General features: G+C 58.0%; 1 protein-coding gene across 3 annotated transcripts; it reads right to left on the reverse strand.

Moving 5' to 3' along the window:
- Positions 1-726: 726 nt before the first annotated feature.
- HID1 (HID1 domain containing) lies at positions 727-22,804 on the reverse strand. 3 transcript variants are annotated; one of them, XM_025362829.1, is made up of 19 exons: positions 22,595-22,804; positions 14,804-14,953; positions 14,088-14,258; positions 13,313-13,426; positions 12,574-12,680; positions 12,214-12,330; positions 10,049-10,271; positions 9,906-9,962; positions 8,939-9,079; positions 8,701-8,791; positions 8,356-8,507; positions 8,170-8,248; positions 5,813-5,977; positions 4,024-4,251; positions 3,522-3,628; positions 2,983-3,063; positions 2,249-2,340; positions 1,886-2,044; positions 727-1,614 (listed from the first exon to the last, which is right to left on the reverse strand). In XM_025362829.1, exons 1-19 carry the CDS (start codon positions 22,658-22,660, stop codon positions 1,551-1,553), a joined length of 2,364 nt encoding a protein of 787 aa, XP_025218614.1. In that variant the 5' UTR covers positions 22,661-22,804; the 3' UTR covers positions 727-1,550. The 3 variants fall into 3 exon arrangements, with proteins under 3 accessions (XP_025218614.1, XP_025218613.1, XP_025218615.1); XM_025362828.1 differs by having other exon boundaries at positions 13,313-13,429; XM_025362830.1 differs by having other exon boundaries at positions 13,313-13,429; positions 14,119-14,258; positions 22,595-22,724.
- Between the last annotated feature and the right edge of the window lie 1,351 nt (positions 22,805-24,155).

Raw genomic sequence — 24,155 nt, forward strand, 5'->3', positions numbered from 1 at the left:
ACAGAACTGCTCCTTCGGGCATGGTGGGAAGGAATGGTCCTTTTGGGTAGGGCTGTGGGCCTGGGATAGTCCTGCTCCTGGGACTGTCCTCCTGGGCCAGGAGGGTCACCCAGTTCTTCCTTGGTCTGATCCAGGGGAGGAGGTGGGAGAGACAGGTCGGGGCTCGTGTCTCTCCACCCCCACCCCTCCCCAGCACACCCTCTGTCTAGGACAGAGCCCCCAGTGACATTCTGCAGCTGGCTCTCCATGCAGGCTGTGGCCCCTGGCTGATCTCCTGAGCCATCAGGTGGGGCAGGAATGGAAGGGAAAGGGCAGGTGTGGCAGGCCATCCATCTCCCTGAGCCCAGTGCAAACAGCGGGCTCTGCCTGGGGCGAGGCCAGAGAGGGCAGCCCTGGCCCTGCAGATGAGGCTCTGCCCTCCTCCTCATGCCCCCCCGCCGCCCCCTGCCACCGAAGTGAATCATTAGCAAGCACAGCCCTGCCCGCGCTGTCTCAGTAGCTGCCTGGGGTGGCCCCATGGCCTCTCCTGTGGGCTCTTTCTCTGGGTGGCAACAGCCCAGGGGCCCCAAACCCTAGGTGACAGGGTCTAATCCTGCTTTCCCACCCAAGAAAATAACAAATGCTGGTTCCCAGTCATGCACTGGGGGCCCTCTGAGGTGCAGAGTCCCCAGCTCCAATGAAGACAAGAGCCACACCTGGCCCCTCGCCTCAACCACACAGTCAGAATGTGGAGCAGGAGGTTTTATTGTAAAGAGGCTGATTGTACACAGCAAAGATTGTTCTGACACAGGGGGTTGGGGGGCGGGACCCAGGGGCCAGAGCTGGGGGAAGGATGAGGGGGTGACATCGCCCCATCCAGGCAGTGGGCAGGGAGGACTAAATGGCTCCCCCCGGTTCCCTTCCCTACCCCTCATTACTGGGTAAGAGGGAGCCAGGCTATTTCCACAGACCAGGAGAATACAGCGGGAGACCCTCACCACCCCACACCATGCCCAAGTATACAGGAGGTGCCCCAGCCTGGCTTTTGCAGTCAGCCAGCTCCCAGCCTCCTTGAGGAGCAGCCTGGCCACACCTATTTCCCTGGAGCCTGGAACAGCTGGCTTCGGGTTAGGAGCCTGGAAGCACCCCCTCACCCTGCCCAGGCACCTCAAGGGACAGCCCGTGGTTCCTTGGTCAAACCCCTTAGGGCACAGTGACCTGATGGCTTCTGCCTCTGGCACTGGGCAGGACAGGAGTGGGTGGGCACTGAGGGGACAGCACTGAGCCAGGTCTTAAAGGGGGAGTCTGACTACTGGGGGCAGTGGTCTCTGGTGGGGGCTTAGCCCCGGAGATGAGGCTCCTGTGAGTCCAGCCTAGGGGTTGAGGGAGATCAGAGTCGGTCCACATTGTCCTGGCCACAGGGGTCTCTGGGGCCTGACACTCAGGACTTGGCCACTCTGCCTGTCCCAGGCCCTGATCGTGGTAATTTAAAGCCAGAATGGTGGGTCAGGGAAGCCTCAGGGACCAGGGCCCTGCCTTCCCCTAGACTGAGTCCCTCGTTGGCTTCATCCTCACACCCGCTGTATCTCAAACAGCTTCACATCAGTGTCGTACCAGACAGGGGGGTCCACATTCCTGTGAAGGAAGTGGGGGGTTACCCAGGTGCTGGGGCACCTTGCAGACAAGGCACCAGGAGGAGCTGGGTGGCAGGAATGGCCAAGCCAACCCTTTCCATCGCGATGTCCCACCCTGGGCTGCAGGTGCCACCCTCAACCAGGCAAGGCTGCCTTAGTTGACTGTCTTGACATGAAGTCCACCATGGGTGGTGGGGCCCAGAGCTGAGGTCCCTGCTGAGCCCTGCTGGGCAGGCTCTCAGGCGGACACCACCCCACCCCCCGGGGCCCACCTCAGATAGATGACGCCCCACATGTAGGTGCGGAACCACATGGCAGTGCCCGAGTTGGCCTGGTACTTGCGGATGAGGATGGGGTGGGGCACGGGCAGCAGCCCCACCAGGGTGCCATGCTGCAGGAACCGTAGGATCTCAGACTCATCCGTCAGGCCCCTGCAGGGAGAGGGTTGTCTCCAGCACACTCACGTGGTCTAGAGGAGCACAGGGCTCACTCTGGACTCCCAAGACCCATGCTTCCCATCATACACCCACCTAAGCCTAGGCTGGCCCCGCCCAGAGTCCACCTGCCCACACCCCTGGCCCCGCCCACACCCCGGCCCCGCCCACACCCCCTGGCCCTGCTGGCGCCCGACTCACTTGTCGATGCAGATCTTCTCCACCTGCGGAACCAGCACCTGCAGCAGCCTCATGATGGTCTGCAGCGGCAGCTTTGACTTCCAGGAGAGGACCTGGGGAGGGATGGGGTTCCTGGGGCTGAGAAAGCAACCCCTGGAGGCTGCAGGGCAAGCCTGACCCTGACCCAGAACCACAGGCTCCCCAAGGCAGAAAGCACCCCTGCTCCCTGCAGCACGAGCCTGGCACCAAGCAGGACCCCGGAACAGTTCATTGTTATTGATGGCAAGCGCCATGGCTCCGCATTAAGCCATGGCTGTGCCACGTGCCTTTCGGGAGACTGTCGCCTTTAGCCCTCACAACAGCGTGGTCAGGCAGGAACGGCAGTTATCCCTGTTCCAGTGCAACTGGCGTGATCTCAGGAGACACAGGGCGTGGGGATGAGATTCAGGGAAGGAAGTCGGAAAGAGTGATTTATTAAGGAAGAGAGCACTGAGGGCGCCTGGGGCTTAATCCTGCTGGGGACTCTGGCAACAGTGGAGACAAAGGAAGCAACCGAGCCAGACAGGCCGAACACGTGGGATGTCACCAGCTGGAAGGACCGAGCCGGAGCCAGGCTGCTACACCAGGGTCCTTCGATTCGGACTCATTGCCATCCTCACTGAGCTTCCCTGGGCCAGGGAACCCCAACCCAGCTCCCGCCCCTGTACCATCTGCCCAAACCCCAGCCCCTGCTCGCCTGGCATGGGGTCCCTCACCCACTCCGGCGTTGGGCTCCACTGCCCACTGGCTGATGAACTGGATGGTCGCCGCTGCTCCCTCCATGCCTGGCTGGGCTCCTGGCCCCCAGAAAAGAACAGGGGTGAGGGATGGCAGGGTTGGGTGAGGGGTAGAGTGGGGGGCAATGAGCCCTCTCCACTGGCAGCTGGAAATCCCACAAAGGGGAAGGCCCAGCCCAGCAGCCTTTGCCCCAGGCCCCAGGCCCAGCCCAACCTAGTGACAGGTTTAGGGCCAGCGGCTGACAGGGCAGGCTGGGTAAAGGCCAGCTCAGATAAGGCGGAGGGATGAGAAGTCTGAAGGCCAAGGGCTTCGCCGGGACCAGTAAACAAGGGAGGGATCTGTGAAAGGCCCCCACCCCCAAGGGAGTCAGCAGCGCTGGCCCTAATGTCCTGGGCACTGGGTGTCTGCCCCTCTGCTGCAGGTGACCCCAGAGTGCCCCGGCCCAGCCCCCACTGCAGAGGCCAGGGGAGAAGGGAAGGGCCAGCCACGCCTGGCTCCAGGAGTCCCCATCACCCACCCCCTTGGCCGGGCTGCCGTCCTCTGAGCTCTGCTGGGGCTCAGGCTCCAGGGACCGCAAGGTGCCATCCTCTGACACCTGGGACTTCTCCGTCAGCTTGTCAATGCCTGGGCAGGGCAGAGGTGGGAGTGAGGACCCCCCTCCACAGTGCCCCTTCTAGCCCTTCCTCCACCCACTTTACTTTTTATTTGTGTTTGTTTTACTCCTGCTTCTCTCTGGAACCTCCGCTGGCTCTAGAGGCAGTGTCTGATCATTGCAACACCCTCTCCTGTGCTCATCCCTCCAGAGTCTACACTCGCCCTGAGGCTCTGCCCCTAACACCAAGCTACACATGCTAAGCCCACCCAGTACCCTCCCCCCATCCCTGTTGCCCAGCCCCATCCCCTCGGATTCCATACACAAGCCACGCTATTTGCCAGAGATGGGGGTGACACCCTGAGACCGTGTCCCTCCCCCAGCCACACCGGTATCCACGCTCCTCTCCCTTCCACTAGCACTAGACCTGGAGTAGCCACCAGGCTGGTCTTGAGGGTGCCTGGCTCTGCAGGGGCGGCGGGGCGGGAGCCCTCCATGGAGGTGCCCTCCTGGGAGCCGGTGCGAGACAAGGGCTCGGGTGTCCGCCGGCGCCGCTGCAGGGCCTTGTGAATGGTGGGTGGGTCCGTGGGCAGGTTGGCCAGCTGATGGAAGACGCTGCGCTTGCGGATGATGGCGTAGACCAGGTTGGAGTTGCCTATGGGCAGGGAGCATGCCTCACCTCAGGGAGGCCCCCTCCAGCTCCCCCGGTCCAATCTGGGTGGGCTTCCTGGAAGGGGGAGTTTGGAGGACAGGAGTGTGTCTGCCCAAGGGGTTGGAGATGGTACAGGGAGCCCAAGAGAGAGTGCTGGGGCAGGGCTGCTGGCACTGGCTATGTGTGCCCACTATGGCTATCCCAGCATGTCAGACCAGAGCACCCCACAACACCCCTGCCCCAGTGCCTTTGAGTCCCCCTCCACAACCCAGCACTAAAGGGCTAACACCTGGCAAGGAGGACAGGCCCCAGCATGGCAGCGTCCACAGCAGGCCAGCTGTTAAGTATTCTGACTCTCCCCGAGCATGGTGGCCAGGAGGAGTCACGGAGGATAACGTGGCGTGTGCCTGCCGTCCATCCCCCACTGCTGACTTCTCCCAGCTCTCAGGCCCCAGTCCCCATCTCTGGTCCGCCTCATGCCATACTCTTCACTTTCAGTTCCACATCCCACCCCAGGGCCTTTGCATGTGCTGTCTCGTGCCCCACCTTACCCCTATTTCTCCCTCAGAGATCACTGCAAATTTGACCGACTTTGGACCTAGCAATAATAAAAATTGATCATTTTTCAGTTGCCAGGCACTGTGCTAAGTGCCTTCTGGGGCTTATTTTGCTCAATCTTCCCAATACCTTCTGAGACCAGGACTCTTAGAACCATTGTTATGAGCAACTTACAGATGAGGGCACTGAGGCTCGGAGAGGTCAGGTGACGTGCCCCAGTCACAGGGCTAACGAGTGGCAAGGCTTGAAGTGACAGCAGGCAGCCGGGTGTCTGCGACACTGGGCAGACAGGCTGCTAAGATGCCCATCAGGGTCTTACTACTCTGCACTTCCCTTTTATCACACTGCAGGCCAGGTGTGGCAGCTCACGCCTATTATCCCAGCACTTTGGGAGGCCGAGGCAGGTGGATCATTTGAGGTCGGGAGTTTGAGACCAGCCTGGCTGACATGGTGAAATCCCACAAAGGGGAAAGCCCAGCCCAACAGCTCATGCCTGTAACTCTGGTGCTTTGGGAGGCCGAGGCAGGCAGATTGCTTGTCTCTACTAAAAGTACAAAAAGTTAGCTAGGTATATTGGGGGGCGCCTGTAATCCCAGCTACTTAGGAAGCTGAGGCAGGCGAATTGCATGAACCTGGGAGAAGGAGATTGCAGTGAACCAAGATCACGCCACTGCAGTCCAGCCTGGGTGACAGAGTGAGATGCCATCGGAAAAAAAAAATTCAGATGTCCATTAGAGGGTAATCATCTGTTTGAAGCCTCCCTCCCTGCCTCCAGCCCCAGCTGTGAGCTCCACAGGGCAAGAAGCAAAGCTTTGTTCCCCACTGTATCCCCTGCACCCAGGTACACTATAGATGCTCAATAAATGTACACTGAATGAATGAACGGGGGGCAGAAGGCAAGCAGTCCAGCACCTCCCAGAGGCCACCTCCTGGGCTGTGCCCTCCTTAGGTAGGAAGGAGGCCCACTGGCCACCCTGATCACCAGGGCCTCAGGCTGGTGCCTCACCGTCAAACTGGTACTGGATGATGTTGTTGAAGACCTCCAGGAGGAAGAAGACCAGGTGGTGGTTCTGGGCGGCAGAGAAGAGGAACCAGGTGGTGGAGAAGGCCTCCAGCAGGTGCAGCAACTTGTTGGCAGTCACCATGGACAGGCTCTTGAGGTAGGGGGACACTGTAGGGGAGGGGCCAGCTCACTCCTGGGCCCCCCGCCCCACCAAGCCATCCCTGCACATCCTGGGCCTGGGTGGAACAACAGGCTCCTGCTCCCAATCCCTCCCTGACCCCTGCAGAGCCAGGAAGTCCAAGGCCCAAGAGGCCGAGTCCACACTGGCCATACTGCGTGCAGAGTCCTGGGAGGCAGTTAGGCCTCACCCTCACCCCTCGACTATGAAGACAGCTTGTCCTGCTTACACAGCCACACGCACCTCACCCATGCCAGTCCCTCCATACCATGAGGGAGGCAGGACACAGACAAGATCATCCCCATTTTACAGATAGGTAAACTGAGGCTCAAAGAAGATTGTAAACTTGGCCCAAGTTCCCCAGTAATGAAATGATCGTGCAAGGATACAAACTCAGGACTTTAAATCTTTCTAGAACGTCAAGCTGTCATGTCACTAGAGATGTATTTTGGGGCCCCACCCTGGGGGCACACCCAGCCTGACATTCCACGCTGATCTATCTGCACACTTCCTTATCTTGTGTCATTTTCCCTCCCTAGGCTGAGGGCTCCGCAGGGCAGGGACCGGCGCTGTCTTGTTCACAAATGTGTTCTCGGAACTGCCTCAGTTGAGATTTGTGAGATGGAGCCAGAGGGTGAACCAGGAGGGAAAGGGACAGTCCTGGCCCCAGAGATCACAGCCCAGCTAGAGGCCTCTACCACCCCACACTACCCACCCTGCAGTCTAAACCAGGCCACAGACAGGCCAGCCAGCCCTAGCCACGACCATCCTCTCCAAAAGATGTTCACATTGAAGGCATTTTGCCCCAGCCCTTGGCCACCTGCCTTGCTAGGTCCTGAACCCCAGGGAGCCTGACTCCTTCTGCTTCCTCTCCCCAGCAGCTGTGTGCAGTCCTTGCTGGGTGAGGGTGGGGACTGGACACGGATGGCAAAGGCAGAAAGGGTGGGGCTTCCACATCCCCATATTGTGTGACTCCAATTATCCAAACCTGCACTGCCCAACACAGTGGACATCAGCCATGTATGGCCGCTTCGTGCTTGAAACACAGCTAGTCCTAATGCGTATTCTGCACAAATGAAACACACAAGAGGCCAGACACAGTGGTTCATGCCTATATAATCCCAGCACTTTGGGAGGCTGAGGCAGGAGGATCATTTGAGCTCAAGAGTTCAAGATGAGCCTGGGAAACATAGTGAGATCCCATCACTATAATTAGAAATAAAATGAAATATGGCCGGGTGTGGTGGTTCACGCCTGTAACCCCAGAACTTTGGGAGGCCAAGGCAGGCAGATTGCTTGAGGCCAGGACTTCGAGACCAGGCTGGCCAACATGGCAAAACCCTGTCTCTACTAAAAAAAAAAAAAAAAAAAATTAGCCAGGCATGGTGGCACATGCTGTGATCCCAGCTACTTGGGAGGCTGAGGCATGAGAATCACTTGAACCCGGGAGGTTGCAGTGAATGGAGACTGTACCACTGCACTCCAGCCTGGGCAACAGAGAGTAAGACTCTGTCTCAAACATAAAAAAATAAAATTAAATAAATAAAGTAAAAGTGTTATTGGACTACCAATGGCTCCAATAAACAGGGCTAAACTCCTTCAGATGTCAAAGAAATGGTTAAAATTTAAAAAAGAAAAAAGGCCAGATGCAGTGGCTCATGCCTGTAATCCCAGCACTTTGGGAGGCTGAGGTGGACGAATCATCTGAGGTCAGGAGTTTGAGACCAGCCTGGACAACATGGCAAAACCCTGACTCTACTAAAGACACAAAACTTAGCCAGGTGTGGTGGCACACGCCTGTAATCCCACCTACTCAGGAGGCTGAGGCATGAGAATAGCTTGAACCCAGGAGGAGAAGGTTGCAGTGAGCTGAGATGACGCCACTGCACTCTAGCCTGGGCGACAAGACTGAGTGTGAGAAGGGAATATTAAATATCTCATTAGTAATTTTTACATAGGCTACATGTTGAGATGATGGTGTTTGGGATATAGTGGAATAGATAAAACATATTATTAAATTGTTGTCACCCTTTTTTTCTAATGTGGCTACTATGAACGGCACACAAGTTTGCTTTCTTTCTGTGGGCTGGAGGGGCTTGAACCCCGGAGCAGGTGGCAGGTTGGCCTGTGGCCTGGCACCACCTGGTGGTGAGTGCAGGGAGTGCGAGCTCCGGGTCCCTACCGTTGACCACGATGGTGAGCAGGCAGTCGAAGAGGGGCTGCAGCCGTTGGTGCCCGCTGGTGATGATTTTGTGGAACACCTGTGCCGGGAGGGACAGGGGCACTGTGGGCTCCCCGCTGCCTCCAGACTCAGCCAAGAGGACGCCGCCCCTGCACCAGCTGGGCCCAGCCACACGAGCCCCCTCACCACAATGAGCAGGTCGGCGTGGGTCCCCGTGAAGACTGGGATGTCCATGGGCACGCGAACCGAGTAAGGCTTGTTCAGCCGCACCCCAAAGTTCCGCTCCCCGCTCAGAAGCAGCAGGATGAAGACACCAATGTGCATCAGGCCCACCCGAGCTGCGGCAGGTGACGTGGGAGGGGTCACTCGGGTGGGAGGGGGAGGGAGGGGCCCAGACAGGGACCATTTTGGGGGCCTCCCTCCCGGGAGGTTAGAGTGCCAGGCCTGAGCTCCTGGGAGGCAGGGCAGATGGCGGGCCCTCCACCTCGCCACCAGGAAAGCCCCCAGCATCCCACCCCACCCTGGTCTTACATTGATCGGCCCGGGCATCGTTGAGGAAGAAGAGGATGGGGACAAGGATGTCTAGGACGTCACTGCTCTTCAGTACGAAGAAGAGGAATTTCTGGGGGTATGGGGAGGGACCAAGTGGGCTGAGTTCGAGGGAGGGGCAGCTCTGCCCCACCCCCCTCAGTCTGACACTGTCCCCGCCCCTGGGCTATTGGAGCAGCTGCTCTCCATCTTCCTGCAGGGCCCCTCGAGGCTGGCCCACCTTGTTGAAGTCGCAGAGCTTCCAGAAGAGAACTAGCAGCTCCTGGTGGAACTGGATCTTCTTGGTGGAGTTGGGCAGGTAGGTCTGGAGCAGGGGGTTGGACAGCAGCCGGGCTATACCCTTGAGGATGAACTGGAAGTCCTGGGGGTGAGGACAGAGCAGCGGGCCTGTCCAGCATGATCCCCACAGCTCCAACTTCCCAGCCCAGGCCCCCCACAAATGCCTCCTCCTTCCCCTAGAGCCAGATCCCACCTCCAGAGACCGAGGGCCCTGATGCTATCATCCATAGCTGTCCTGAGGCGATGCCTCAGGAAACGGAGTCCCTCATAGGTGTGGACAGCCCTGGCCCCTCCACCAGACTGCAGACTCTCTGTCCTTGGGCTGTGCACCCCTTGAGCAAGGCTGCCGCTCCCAGTGAGCTCCCACACATGCACACCCTCAACCTCGTCCCTGCCCACCTTAGACTCATGGTTGACAGATTCCATCCTTCTACCCCTCCCCAAAATACTCCCCCATCACCCCATCACACTCGAGGGGCATTCCACTGTTGTGTCATTTACTGAGACCTGCCACCAGCTGGGGTGAGAAGGCAGCTAGTGTCCTGTGTTTTAGCTGCAGAAGTTAGAACTCTGGGAGTTCAAGCACCTTCCCACCAAGATCACAAGACACGTGAACTGGGACTGCCTGGCCTGAAGCCCTTGTCCACTGTCATTCCCCTCTCTCCCCACCACCTCTGAAATGACATCAGCCGCCTCCTCCTAGAAGCCTTCCCAGTTACTTCTACCCAGGTGAGGCCATCAGCCCTTCCTGCACCTTGAAACCCTCACAGCCCTGCCAATATTTCATCTGGGGTGGCCCCAGCCCACAGAGAGCATGGTTCCTTCATGGAGGGGTCAGGATCCCCCATATCCCTGTCTCACTTGCATCCCCCCGCCCCCTGCAAAGCCACTGTGGGGAATGGACTTGCCTCCTCACGATGGATGCGGGACAAGTAGTTCACAAACAGATTCTCGGGGCCTGGAGGCTGCCAAGAGGAGAAGCCTGTGGTAAGCAGGCGTCCTCCCGGCCACCCGCAGCCCCAGCAGCTGCCCTTCATGCTCCCATCCTTACATCGGCATCATCCATGGCGGTGCCAGTGGTGGTGCCGTCCACAGTGGGGCTGGCACTGCTGGCGCTGTCGTGGTCCAAGGTGACAATGAGCACCTGGGCAGCCTCCTCCACCAGGGGCTCCCGGTAGTCAGAGAAGAGCAGGTGGTTGTAGGGGATCCCGTAGCCCACAGGGTCATAGGCACACACGGTATTGAGGAGGGAGGTGAAGAGGGGCAGGGCATGTCTGCAGCAGAAGAGGGGACAAGGCTGCAGAGGCTCCACCGGGGCCCAGCCCCCTGGCCACACCCCTCTGGCCACATGGGAGGGTCAGCCTCATTCAACAAGCATTTTAGCGCCAGGCCAGGGAGTGGCTTGGAAAGAGTGGGTGGGGGAAGCCCAGAACCATGAGTAGGGCACATTCATACCCCTTAGGGTCTAAAGGGGCAGATACCCTCCCTCAGGGCCTCAGAGATGGGATTGGAGGCCCATGGAGAAGGCGGGCTTCCCCTCGGGGAGCAGAGCCCAGGCTCAGCCAACCAGTTCCCAGGCCACAGAATGATTCCACTCAGACTCAAGAGATGTCAGAGTTCAAGCTGCTCGTCTTACAGATGAGGAAGCTGAGACCCAGAGAGGTTAAGTGAGGGACAAAGGGTGGCAGTTTGCCTGATAAGGCTGGTGAGAAAGAAAGCTCTGGCCAGCCTCTGACCATGGCTGGTGGAGGGGACTGCCTAGCTGCCTTCTCTTCTGGAGTAGGGTAGAAGGTTGAGCAGAAGACTAGGAAACCTGAATAAGGCGTGTCATGTAGGGACCAGAGTCTGAAAGGCGGAGGTTGACCGCCACCTGCTGGGCACTGACCCTATGCGGCCAACGCAGCTCCCCGTGGGAGCTACCTGCTCAAATACTCAACCCTGCCATGTGACACGTGTGACAGCCCCCCACCCCGTGCTCACGTGTCCCCCACAGTCCATGAGAGCCTCATGTGGGCTGGGCCTTCGTGCCCTTCGGGGTATTTGTCACACATACACCCCAACCCGGTCTCTAAACTGCAGGATCCCAAACAGCAGCCTCAAGCCACAAGGAGCTGTCGAGCCCTTGGAATGTGGCTGATTGGAACTGAGACCTGCTATAAGTGCAGAATACACACTGGATTCTGAAAACTTAGTATGAAAAGGGGGATGTGCCAGCCGGGCGCGGTGGCTCACGCCTGTAATCCCAGCACTTTGGGAGGTCGAGGCAGGTGGATCACGAGGTCAGGAGATTGAGACCATCATGGCTAACATGGTGAAACCCTGTCTCTACTAAAAATACAAAAAAATTAGCCGGGCGTGGTGGCGGGCGCCTATAGTCCCAGTTGCTGGGGTGGCTGAGGCAGGAGAATGGCGTGAACCCGGGAGGTGGAGCTTGCAGCGAGCTGAGATCGCACCACTGCACTCCAGCCTGGGAGACAGAGCGAGACTCCATCTCAAAAAAAAAAAGGGGGGATGTAAAACAGCTCAATAATGTTGTATACTGATTCCATGTTAAATGCTAAAGTTTGGGGTATATCGGGTTATATGAAATATATTATTAATTAATTTTATTTATTTATTTATTTTTTGAAACGGAGTCTCACTTTGTCACCCAGGCTGGAGTGCAGTAGCGCAATCTCGGCTCACTGCAACCTCTGCCTCCCCGGGTCAAGTGATTCTCGTGCCTCAGCCTCCTTAGTAGCTGGGATTACAGGCGCCCACCACCAAGTCCAGCTAATTTTTGTATTTTTAGTAGAGACAGGGTTTCACCATGTTGGCCAGGCTGGTCTCGAACTCCTGACCTCAGGTGATCTGCCCACCTTGGACTCCCAAAGTGCTGGGCTTACAGGTGTGAGCCACCGCGCCTGGCCCAATTTTACTTTTTAACGTTTTTTAATTTTAAAATTGCACTCGTGGTTTGCATCCTATTTCAACTGGACAGGCGGCTCTTGATGGAGAACCCAGGGAGGGATCACTGAGGGGCCCCCAGATTCTGTCCTGTCCAGGACTCCAAAGAGAGACTGAAGGGGTTGGTGTAAGATGTTGCTGGTAAATTAAAGTTTATCACCACCAGGGGGCAGCACCTCCCCTCAAACGAGACCCGGGGCTGGCGAGTGGACTCAGTTCTGGGTTGCCTGGAATAAGAGGGAGGAGAGCGGCAGAAAGGCGGGACCTCACCTGTTCTCCGTGGAACAAAAGAACTGAACCCATGGGTTGGTGCTGCCACTTTCCGGAGCTGGGGGCAGGTACATGGCCTCGGAGAAGCATGTCAGCAGCAGTTTCAGCAGCTCCATCCTTGGAGGGGGGAGGGGGGGACCTTAGGATCCCAGTTCCCTCTTGGAGGTGCCGCCCACCCAGCCTAGCGCCCCAGTCCAGGTCCATGGAAGGAAGTGACCCCTGCTGACCCCTGTGAGGCCAAGGTCGGGTCACAGGTGAGGACGGTCTTCTGGGGAGAGCCCATGGGCTCTCTCTGAGCTATGTGGGGGCCCGGCCCGGGGCCCAGCTGCAAAGAGGGCTCTGGGCCTGGACAAAGCTCACCGGTTCATATCGTGGATGTAGTTAGGCTGGGGGGAGTGAGCGAAGCCCACACCAGCCTCCCAGATGTATTCACAGCTGTCCAGGGAGTGGACGTCCTCCGCCGAGTCCTCGGGACAGGGCCAGGAAGAGGCCAGGTTAGGGGTCGAGAGGTGAACAGCAGCCTGGGTCAGAACCCTACCACCTAGCGCCTCGCACAGTCCCATGGGGCAGAGACCCCCCATTCTCTTAAAGACAGGTCCTCAAAATGGCCCGGTCCTCATGCACAAGGGCAGGAATGAGTATTCTTAGGCCTCTTGAAAGCTCGTTTTTCTTCCATCTCACACTGGTTCTTTCACTTGCTCAGTCCAGCATGGGACAGGGAGAGAGGGAGGGAGGGGCAGGGGATTGGGTGCCGCGGGTTTGGGGGTGGGCAGAGAACTCAAGGTGAAGTCCATGCCGCCACAGGAAGCAAGAGGGCCAGGCCTCCTGTGTCCGAGCCCTGCACCCCACCCACCCTGGGCAGGCAAAGACAATGGGTGTCTGTGCCCAGCCATCCGAATGCAGCAGGCAGGGCCAGCCCCAGCTGGCTTCCCTCCAGCTGTACCAGTCACCACCCAGGCCTACACGTGCCAGGCAGCTCAGCTCTCCTGGAGCCCCCTGGCCCCCAGTGCAATCTGCCCAAGGGAACTTCAACTGGCCCGGCCCCAACCCAGGACCGGAGCCTGCTCTGCCTGGGGGTGGGGGGCTGGGGGACCCTCACCACAGTGCTCCTCCGGTGGCTCTGGACTGTGAAGTCCGGGCAGAAGAGCAGGTCAGCAATGGCCAGGAGCAGGGACTCGGCCAGGGGCCTGGCATTCTCATCATCCTCTTCTCCCTGCTGGGGACACAGCACCCACAGGCTGCCTCAGTGATAGCTGGCCAGGGAGAGGTGGCCCAGGGCTTACGGGGTGGTGGAGGACAGGGGCTGAGCCCAGGCAGGCACCCATGGGCAGAGGATTGAAAGGACAGGAAGTGGACTCCTGGTTGCCCCAAACCTCCCAAGGCAGAAGTGGGGCAGAGCAGGGAGCCTGGCCGGGAACAGCAAGGGAAACTCCCCTACCGACTGGTGGGGACTGGGCAGCGACCCCCAACATCAAGAGTCTCAGCCCTGCTAGGAATCGCTGTGTTGCATCCCTTGGCACCTCACCCAGAGATAAACCCAGGGCAGGTGGTGTGGGGGAGAGAGGACAGTACGGTCCCTCTCCGGCCCTCAGCGGGCCCAGTTCCTCTGCCCCCACCTCTGCCCGGTGACCCTTGGCTCTCAGCTTCTCTCCACACCCTACTTATTCCGGACTGTGGACACAGAAACCCCCACGGGAGGGGAACTGAGGGCCCAAGGAGGTGGTGTGAACACCATCCCTCACAGCACCCACTGGCCCCACCCCCGCACTTCCCAAATCCCAGAAGAGGCTTGGAGGAGCATGGCCGGCCCTGAAGGGCGCTCTCCCTGTGACGCCAACTCTGCCTCCCACCCAGCCCTGGCCAGGCCCACAGACCCCTCCTCGCCCTGCCCCGGGCACTGTGGACCAGAAGAAGCCCCTCCAGTCGGGATCCTCAAAGATGTAGGGCAGCACGCGGGTGAGCAGCCGGCTGCAGTTCAGGACAATCTGCTTCTCCTTCTCCGAGTGGCAGCCACTCTCAGCTCCCTGTACCAGCTTCTCAACAGCCTGTGGGGGCAGGCAGGAGCAGAGGGCAGGCTGGAAGGTGGGGAGGGGACCCTGGCACTTGGGGTCAGGTGGGCATCCAGGCTGCAGAGGAGAGACAGTGCGGCCACAGGCGGAGGAGCCACCTGGAGTCGGGGTCAGCCAGCCTGGGGGGACGAGGACACAGGCCAGAGCAGCTTGAAGCATCAGGACAGCCAGGGCCCAGGTCGTCACTGGATGGCTGAGGCCTTGCTAAGTGAGTCTCCCAGCCTCAGTTTCCCTATCTGTAAACTGGCGACACTAGCAGTACCCACCCCACAGGGGGAGCTGAATGAACCGATCTATAGAAGGTGCTCACTTAGATGTGGCCCGGAGGATTCCCCCATAAATGGCGGCTGCCATGGTCCCTCTGCCCAGTGAGGAGACCCACAGAGAGAGAAGTGGGAGAGCTGGGTGAAGCCACAGGGCTGCCCGGACCTGGGGGTCGGGAGGTCCTGGATATGCCTGCCTTCTCCTGCTGTGGGTTGGGAGGGTAGAAGAGTGGCAGCGAGGGACTGGGCAGCCCTCACCTTGTAGCACAGGGTGGCCAAGTTGGAGGGTGACTCTTCCCGCACGGCCCGGATCTCTGCTGCTGGCACCAGTGCAAACACATCCTGCACCGAGGTGGCTGTGTCTGCCCAGAACTGGTCCCAAAAGGCATCATCGGTGGCTTCCACAGGCTGTCGGGGGACCAAGGGTCCAGAGTTACACAACTCCTGGCCAGACAGCCCACAGTTTGCCCAACCTGTGACCAGGAGAGACCCCGAGAGGGAAGCCAGAGTCCCCCTACCAGCTGGGGTCCCAGAGCCTTCCCACATGGGTGGGGGACATCCTTCAGCCACCACAACCCCTGGATAGCACAGTCAGGCTGGAGACACTGGGCGTGCATGGTCGGGGTCAGCTAGGCACAGTCAGCCAAAGCCCAGCGCCACCCCTGAGGGGCTGTGTGACCCTGGTTAAGTCACCATCCTCCCCTGACAAGGCAGGCTGACCTCGCACCTCGGCACAGCCCCAGGCCACACCATTAGGTCAAATGCCCGGGGATCCAGGTCAAGACTGTGCCCTCTCTCCATGGGAAGAAGACCAAAGGCAACTTGTACTCCGTTCCCAGTCACCCAGGCTGCCCGCCACAGGCCTCCAGTCTCTACCCTCTCGCAGCACACCCAAAATAGCTGCCACATCTGGTGAATTCACCTCTGCGGCTCTCAGACCCCAACTCGCCCCTCTCAGCGCCCACCTCCAGTGCTGCAGCTCAGGCTGCCCTCGCCAGGGCTCCCGCCTTCACATCCACCTCCTTCAATCCTGCCTCTACGTTGCTGCCCACCCATGCACCGAGGTGGCATCCTGCATGTACCACTGCCACAGGCACTGCTTCCTCACCCAGAGCCCTTCAAAGGCTCCCCACTGCCTGCTGGGACAAGTCCAAATCTCAGCCCAGCACTCAACCAAGATCTCACAGAAACATGCCTTACCCACATGCACACAGACACACATGCATACACATGTGTATGTTATACACACACACACCTGCATTTACTACCCCAGGACTCCACCCTGCCATCTCTTCTCTTTACCTTCACCTGAGCTGTTCTCTCTTCTCCTCTTTCCCTTTTCCCCACAACAATGTATTCCAAAATCCATTCCCACAGAGGCAACAGGCCTTAAAAACACACACGCCCAGCCGGGCACAGTGGCTCATGTCTGTAATCCCAGCACTTTGGGAGGCCAAGGCAGGTGGACCCCCTGAGGTCAGGAGTTCGAGACCAGCCTGGCCAACATGGTGAAACCCTGTCTTTACTAAAAATACAAAAATTAGCCGGGCGTGGTGGCAGGCACCTATAATCTCTGCTACTCAGGAGGATGAGGCAGGAGAATTGTGTGAACCTGGGAGGCGAAGGTTTCTTTATGTTTGTCTGTAAGAACACGTTACTACTTTTCTCCTCTTGAATGTTCAGGGACCAGAGTGTCCAAGGCACGTGCACCTCCTCAGGCCCATCCCTTTACGGCTCCTTCCAAGTATCACTTTCGGCAAGACCCCTTCCTGCTTTCTCCAACACGGCTTTCTTCCTTCTCTGAAATCCTACAGCCAATAAAACCTGAGGTTGCTGCTACCACCACACGTCTGCACTTCATACACGTTACTCTTATCATCAGAAAACAATATATATCTTGTTTAAAAATAATTCTGGGGCCGGGCATGGTGGCTCATGTCTGTAATCCCAGCACTTTGGGAGGCCAAGGTGGGAGAATTGCTTGAGCCCAGGAGTTCACGACCAGCCTGGGCAACATGGTCATTGTAGGGACCCTGTCTCTACAAAAAATAAAAACAAATTCGCCAGGTGGGCCCGCCCAACCTCTAAGGAGGCTGAGGTGGGAGGATCCCATGAGTCCCAAAGGTCAAGACTACAGGGAGCTGTGATGGCACCACTGCCCTCAGGCCTGGGCAACAGAGCAAGACTCTGTTAAAAAAAAATAATAATGGCCAGGCGCAGTGGTTCACGCCTGTAATCCCAGCACTTAGGGAGGCCAAGGCAGGCGGATCACAAGGTCAGGAGTTTGAGATCACCCTGGCCAATATGGTGAAACCCCGTCTCTATTAAAAATACAAAAATTAGCTGGGTGTGGTGGTACATGCTGTAATCCCAGCTACTCAGGAGGCTGAGGCAGAAGAATCGCTTGAACTCGGGAGGCGGAGACTGCAATGAGCCAAGATCACGCCACTGCACTCCAGCCTGGGCGACAGAGTGAGACTCTATTTCAAAAATAATAATAGTAATAACAATAATAATAATAGGCCAGGCGTGGTGGCTCACACCTATAATCCCAGCACTTTGGGAGACCGAGGTGGGCGGATCACAAGGTCAGGAGTTTGAGACCAGCCTGGCCAATATGGTAAAACTCCTCTCTACTAAAAATACAAAAATTAGCTGGGCATGGTGGCGTATGCCTGTAATCCCAGCTACCGGGGGAGGCTGAGGCAGGAGAATCACTTGAACCCGGGACGCGGAAGTTGCAGTGAGCTGAGATCACACCGCTGCACTCCAGCCTGGGCGACAGAGTGAGACTCCATCTCGAAAAAATAAAAAATGTAATAATAATAATGACTGGGCACGGTGGCTTACACCTGTAACCCCAACACTTTGGAAGGCTGAGGCAGATGGATTGCTTGAGCCCAGGAGTTTGAGACCAGCCTGAACAACATGGCAAAATACCATCTCTACCAAAAAAAAATCAAAAAAAATTAGCTGGGCATGGTGGCACACACCTGTCATCTCAGCTACTTGGGAGGCTGAGGTGGGAGGACTGCCTAAGCCCAAGGAGGTTGAAGCTGCAGTGAACCAGGATCGTACCACGGCACTCCAGCCTCGGTGACAGAGTGGCTCACACCTGTAATCCCAGTGCTTTGGGAGGCTGAGGCGAGAGGATCACTTGAGCGCAGAAGTTGGAGACCAGCCTGGGTAACAGACCCTATCTCTACAAAAAAAAAAGAAGAAGAAGAAGAAGAAAAAGAAAAAGAAAAAATTAGCCACGTGTAGTGGCACGCACTTGTAGTCCCAGCCACTCAGGAGGCTGAGGCAGGAAGATCGCTTGAGCCCAGGAGTTCAAGGCTGCAGTGAGCTGTGATTATGCCACTGTACCCCAGCGTACATGACTGAGACCCTGTCTCTAAATATTTAATAATAATAATTCTGTTCTCTGAAGCTACTTCTTCTAAGAAGCCTCCCAGAGCCCCAGACTTGCTTGCTCCCACCTGGGAACCTCCGGCCCCACCCCTCCCCCCACCCTGCGTAGTTCCTGCCTCCACAGTCTGGGTGCACGTGCTTTGAAGCCCTGTCAATCCCTGACCTTGCCGGTAAAGCATATGGCAGATGTTCAGCCAATGTTTGTTCCACCGAAGCTGCGCTCAGTCCTGGGGACCCCTTCAGCCTGACCACAGAGCAGGGCTGAGCACCAGTGGACCTCTCCAAACTCAGAGTTGGGGTCGCATGCCTCACCAAGGTCCAGGCATACCCCAGCCCACTCCCCGAGCAGACACCCCCACCCCACCCCAGGGAGCTGCAGGGTAACATGTGGCCATGATTCTCAGTCCCAGAACTGGTAGAGCCAGTTCTTCACTGGGGGAGAGGAACAAAGGCTAAAGGAGGGCCGTGGGGCTGGGGTTTGTTGGCCCTTGGGCCCTCAGCCAGGACAGCCCTCTGGCACTCCCTGGAGTGCAGGGACATGGCACCCCAATGCCATGGTGGGGTAAGGAAGGCCATCCCAGGAAACCCACAGAGCCATCTGGGAGCGCCTCTGGGAAGCTGCCGTCCCTGACACTTTTCCCACCTCCCAGGCAGCTACTACCCCCTTCAAAGGGCAGCAACTAAGCACAAGCAGGCAAGACCTCTGACCTAGCTCATCAGGCAGTATCACTGGGGGACTAAATCCAAAATGAAGAAAGAGACTTAATAGCCCATTCTGGAAGCAGAGGAGAGATTCCAGCCACGACAGATCCCAGCCTTGAACTTTAGGAACAGAACTTTGCCTCCCTCTTTCCTCAGCTTGGGCCTCCTCTCCTGGTCCCACTGTGGCTTGGACATTCAGATTTGGTGATCACCTGCCCAGGCCAAGTTGATGCTACAGGCATTAGTCAGGGTCACGGAGGCCCCTTAGGCTTCTAATGCAAGATACATGGCTCGGTGCCTACCTTAATGACCCCAGTTGGCCTCCACCCAGCCCAAGGAAGCTTCTAATACCTGATCTTCGAAGGAAGTGTTTTTGCTGGAGGTAGGCAGGCCCCTGCTTCTAGGGTCACAGAAACTGAGCTACTCTGGTGGAAAACCAGGTATCCTTCTTCCCTTATTCTTTTTCTTTTGTTTGTTTTTGAGTCAGGGTCTTGCTCCGTTGCCCAGACTGGAGTACAGTGGCGCAATCATAGCTCACTGTAACCTCGAACTCCTGGGCTCAAGCAATCCTCCCACCTCAGCCTCTGAGTTGCTGGTACGATAGGTGCACCCCACCCAGTCCAGCTAATTTATTTTATTTTATTTTTTAGAGATAGGGTCTTGCTGTGTTGCCCAGACTGGTCTCAAACTCCTGGGCTCAAGCAATCCTCCTGCCTCCACCTCCTAAAGTGCTAGGATTACAGCCATGAGCCACCACGCCTGGCCAAAATCAGATTTTTTTTTTTTTTTTTTTTTTTTTGAGACGGAGTCTCGCTCTATTGCCCAGGCTGGAGTGCAGTGGCCAGATCTCGGCTCACTGCAAGCTCTGCCTCCTGGGTTTACGCCATACTCCTGCCTCAGCCTCCCGAGTAGCTGGGACTACAGATGCCTGCCACCTCACCCGGCTAGTTTTTTTGTATTTTTTAGTAGAGACGGGGTTTCACCGTGTTAGCCAGGATGGTCTCGATCTCCTGACCTCGTGATCCGCCTGTCTCAGCCTCCTGAAGTGCTGGGATTACAGGCTTGAGCCACCGCGCCCGGCCAAATTTTTATATTTTTAGTAAAGGTGGGGTTTCTCCACATTGGTCAGGCTGGTCTCAAACTCCTGACCTCAGGTGATTCGCCCACCTCAGCCTCCCAAAGTGCTGGGATTACAGGCGTGAGCCACTGTGCCTGGCCCAAAATTAGATGTTTTTGTTTTGAGACAGTGTCTTGCTCTGTCACCCAGACTGGAGTACAGTGGCACGATCTTGGCTCACTACAAGCTCTGCCTCCTGGGTTCACGCCATTCTCCTGCCTCAGCCTCCCGAGTAGCTGGGACTACAGGTGCCCGCCACCAAGTCTGGCTAATTTTTTGTATTTTTTTTAGTGGAGATGGGGTTTTACCGTGTTAGCCAGGATGGTCTCAATTTCCTGACCTCGTGATTCGCTGCCTCGGCCTTCCAAAGTATTGGGATTACAGGCGTGAGCCACTGAGCCCAGCCCCCCAAAATCAGATATTCTTAACCCAGCTTTTCCAGGCCCCTGCTCAGACCAGACCCCCACTCAGACCTGGGGAGCAGTTGTATCTTTTGACTCTCAAGTGTGCAGGGGGAAGGTACCCTAGTACTCGAGCCTGCTAAGCCTGCCCTGGAGGACTGTGTCACCATGCATTTCCACGCACATACATGTATACACGTGTAAATATTCACCCGCCAGGTTCATCCGGCCTGCAGCAGAGAATTCCAAACACGCGGGATCTGGGAGAAGGTTCCAAGTCTGGGAATGTCTCCCTCCAGAGCCCCACCTACTATGAGGAAGGACCAGGAAACAGCCAAAGCGGCTGGCTCTCAGGACCAGGGTCAGGCCTGACCCAGGACTGGACGGTGGGGCAGGAAGAAAACAGGATGCAGGGCAGGAAGGCGAGGAAGGTGGAGCAGCAGGGACACAGGCCCAGGCCACGGGAAGAGGTGCTAGGTCGGCCTGTCTGCTGCCCAAGCCACACCCTGTAAGAGCCTGGAACCACATATCATCCTATGGACAACTGGCCTGAATCTCCTTGGGGACTCCAAGTGGTAAGGTCAGTGATGACCGTCTGGGTTCTGGTCCTCACACCCAAGCCACTCAAGCCACCCAAGCCAGGTCACTTACACAGAGTCCAAGGCTTCAGCCGCTGAGGGCCTCTCCCTCCGGGCATCCCAGGCCCCCGCCCGCCTACAGGACCTAGTGCTCTCCGGAAGGCTGGTCTGATCTCCAGCCTAACCAGGTTCTATTCCAAGGCCACTCACTGTCCTCAGCTGGGAAACAGAACAGCACCATCTCAAGTGGCCCATCATAGGGCCGTAGCCAGGGAAAGAAAGAGGGACACAGTATTTTGGGGAAAAGCACAGTATTTTGGGGAAAAGGCCTGAGCAGGTAGGAATCTAGGCCACTCCAGAGCCTTTGGTACCCTGCTGAGCTGGCCCCACTGGCCTGGCAAGGCACCCCAGCTGCCGAGCCCAAAGCGCAATCCTCCAGCAAGGTGCTTCTTCTCCAGGCAGTTAAACATGGGAGCCTCCCTTCCTCCCTGCCTCCCCGCTCCTCTCCCTGCAGCCCTACACTGAGGGGCTAGCCCACTTGCCACCTTCCCTGCCACCCACAGAACGAAAACCCCATCCTAAAAAAGCCAAGCTCCAGAACGACCCAGGAGCTGTGGGGAGTGAAGTGCAGTCTGGTTTCTATCAAGAGTCTTTCAGCCCAGGTTGGACTCTCCAAAGGCCCTGGGCATTTGCTACGCACTTGACCCTTCCAGGGTGGGGAAGCGGGTGAGGGAGCAAGGTCTGGCCCCTGGAGCTGTGACCAGCTGGCCGTGGGAGCTGGCTTCCTCCATCCCACTCTGCCTGCAGCAAGAGAGAACTCCGGAGAGCAGGAGGTGGGGAACCAGGAAAGAGGAAGGTCCCAGATGGCAGCAGGTCCTGAGTCCCCTGAATATGGGGGACATGGGGAGTCAGGGCTGAGCATCTCTGTGGCCAGAGTGGCCTGGTTCAAAAACCCAGGAGAGAAGGGGTGGGCAGACAAGAAGTCTTGCTGGGGCCAGGTGATGTGTGTTGGGGACAAGGAGGTGGCCATTGGGCCACTTGTGGACTCACCAGAGAGTTAAGAGCACGGACTAGGCTGGAGGGTCCCTAGGCCCCTCACCAGCTGCCTGAGGGCCATCCTGCGGGTTCCCACCCCTGAGCCAGAGAACAGAGCACACAGGCTAACAGCCTTTCCCTCGCAGGGCCTCGCGGGGAGCCCCCTGGAGAGGTCCCCAGCTGGGAGGCTGTGCTCAATAGGCCTGGGGACAGGGCCCCTCGCCACGCTGCCTCGCTGCCCGCCACTCTTTGCGTGTTCCCAGGAAGACCTGGGCCTTCCCTGCCCACGGGCATCCACCAGGGCCCAGCGAGGCCGCTGCCGCGCACACCAGCTGTTTTTCTGACCCGGGGCGGGCGCCAGCCAGGCTTTGTTTGTATTGAGTCAACCGGGACTGTGCGTCCGGGACCCGCGGGCAATGAGGGACAGGGAGGGGAGCGGACGGTGGATGGGTGGGTGGGGGCGGCAGGAGGCTGGAGACGCGAAGCTGGGGACGCCGGGGGGCGGGACAGGAGGCGGACAGCTGTGTCGCCGGCTCGGGGAGTAGGCACACGTCAGCCTAAGGTGGCAGCAGCGGCTTCGGGGAGAGGGGTGTTCCCAGGAGAGGAGACTGAGGGTGGGGGACTAGCGCCAGGGAATGGAGCTTCGAGGTACAGGCCGCAGGGTCCCGTTCCGGCGCTGGCCTTGGCGTCATGCTCGGGGCCCGCCCGTCCCCCATCTCCCGGCGAGCCAAGTTCGCGTACCCCCGGCCCTGCCCAGCCCCCAGCCCGGCAGGTGGATGGGGAGGCCGGGGCCCCCGTGGCGCACCTGCGTCTTGGTGGTGAGCTGGATCACCGCCTTCCGGAAGTTCAGCTTGGAGTCGGACGACCCCATGGCGCTGGAGCCCGCTCCGGCCCGGCCCCCGCCCCGACTCCAGCCCGGCTCCGGCTTCAGCTCCGGCTCCAGCTCCGCGGCCCCCGCGGCTCTGGCAGGAGACTAGCGGCGCGCCCCGCCCACGGCCCGCGTCGGCCCCGCCCCTCGCTGCCCCGCCCCGACAGGCCCCGCCCCCGCGTGGGTCCGCCTCCTGCACCTGCCGCGCCCGCCGCTGAAGACCCGCGGAGTCCGCGGTTCCAACCCAGCGCCGCCGCACGCTGGGTGCCTTCTCAGCTCCCACCCGGAGCCTCGGCGCTCTTCCTTCTGCGTCGGAGCATTGTACCCGCCTCCGCTTCCATCTCCTTCGCTGCCACGCAGTCCCCAGGGCCCAAAACCCCCCTCGCAGCTCGTCACCCGCCAAGGTCCTCACCCTTCATCCCTGCTCTGGCCCCGGGCCCGCGTCTCAGCTGGCCCTCTCCACCCCACTTTCCTCCTTCTCAGTCTGTCTTGCCCATTAATGTTTTCTGAGCATCCACTCTCCTGGTTCCCCCTTTTTATGACCTGTCAAACCCACGTGTTCAGACAGTCCCGCAGGCCCTCGGTTATGAGGGAGGGAGGCGCTGACTCAGTTTCCCTCCTCCGAGAAAGCAGCTCCTCGCCTTGATGAGAGCGGGAGTCCCTCGTGGTCCCGACTCCTCTAGCCACCAGATTCCCAGAGAATCCTTTGAGATTCATCCATTTCAACAAATGTGCTGAGGGTCTGGTATTTGTCAACTCTGTGTCAGGGACGGGGCGCAGCGGACATAAATCATACAGCCTGCTCTTTATGAGTGAGCAGCTAGGGAGAGGGACAAGGAAAGAAGCGGCCAGGGCCCAGCCAAGTAAGACTGTAATAGAGGCAGATTCATCATCAAAACAAGGCCGGATGCTGTGGCTAACGCCTGTAATCCCAGCATTTTGGGAGGCCGAGAAAGGGGGATCACGAGGTCAGGAGTTCGAGACCAGCCTGGCCAACGTGGTGAAACCCCATCTCTACTAAAAATACAAAACTTAGCTGGGCGTAGCACGCCTGTAGTCCCAGCTACTCAGGAGGCTGAAGTAGGAGAACTGCTTAAACCTGGGAGGCAGAGGTTGCAGTGAGCCGAGATCGCACCACTGCACTCCAGCCTGGGCGACAGAGCAAGACTCCATCTCGGGGGAAAAAAAAAATCAGAACAAGATGACGACGACGATATCTCTAATAGCTACTTCTGAGGTATTATTGTATCCCCATTTTACACTTGGGGAAAGTGAGGCTTAAAGCAGTTACTTGCCCAAAGTCACACAGGTAGTAAGGAGCTCATCCAAATGAGGCTGCACTTTTTCCACAACATAATTTTGCAAGCTATGTCTGGAAGCTTCTGGAAATCTTGGATGCTTTTTTATTTTTATTTATTTATTTATTATTTTTTGAGATGGAGTTTCGCTCTGTCGCCCACCCAGGCTGGAGTGCAGTGTCACAATCTCAGCTCACTGC

Source organism: Theropithecus gelada, chromosome 16, assembly GCF_003255815.1.
Source record: "Theropithecus gelada isolate Dixy chromosome 16, Tgel_1.0, whole genome shotgun sequence".
Classification (NCBI taxonomy): domain Eukaryota; kingdom Metazoa; phylum Chordata; class Mammalia; order Primates; family Cercopithecidae; genus Theropithecus; species Theropithecus gelada.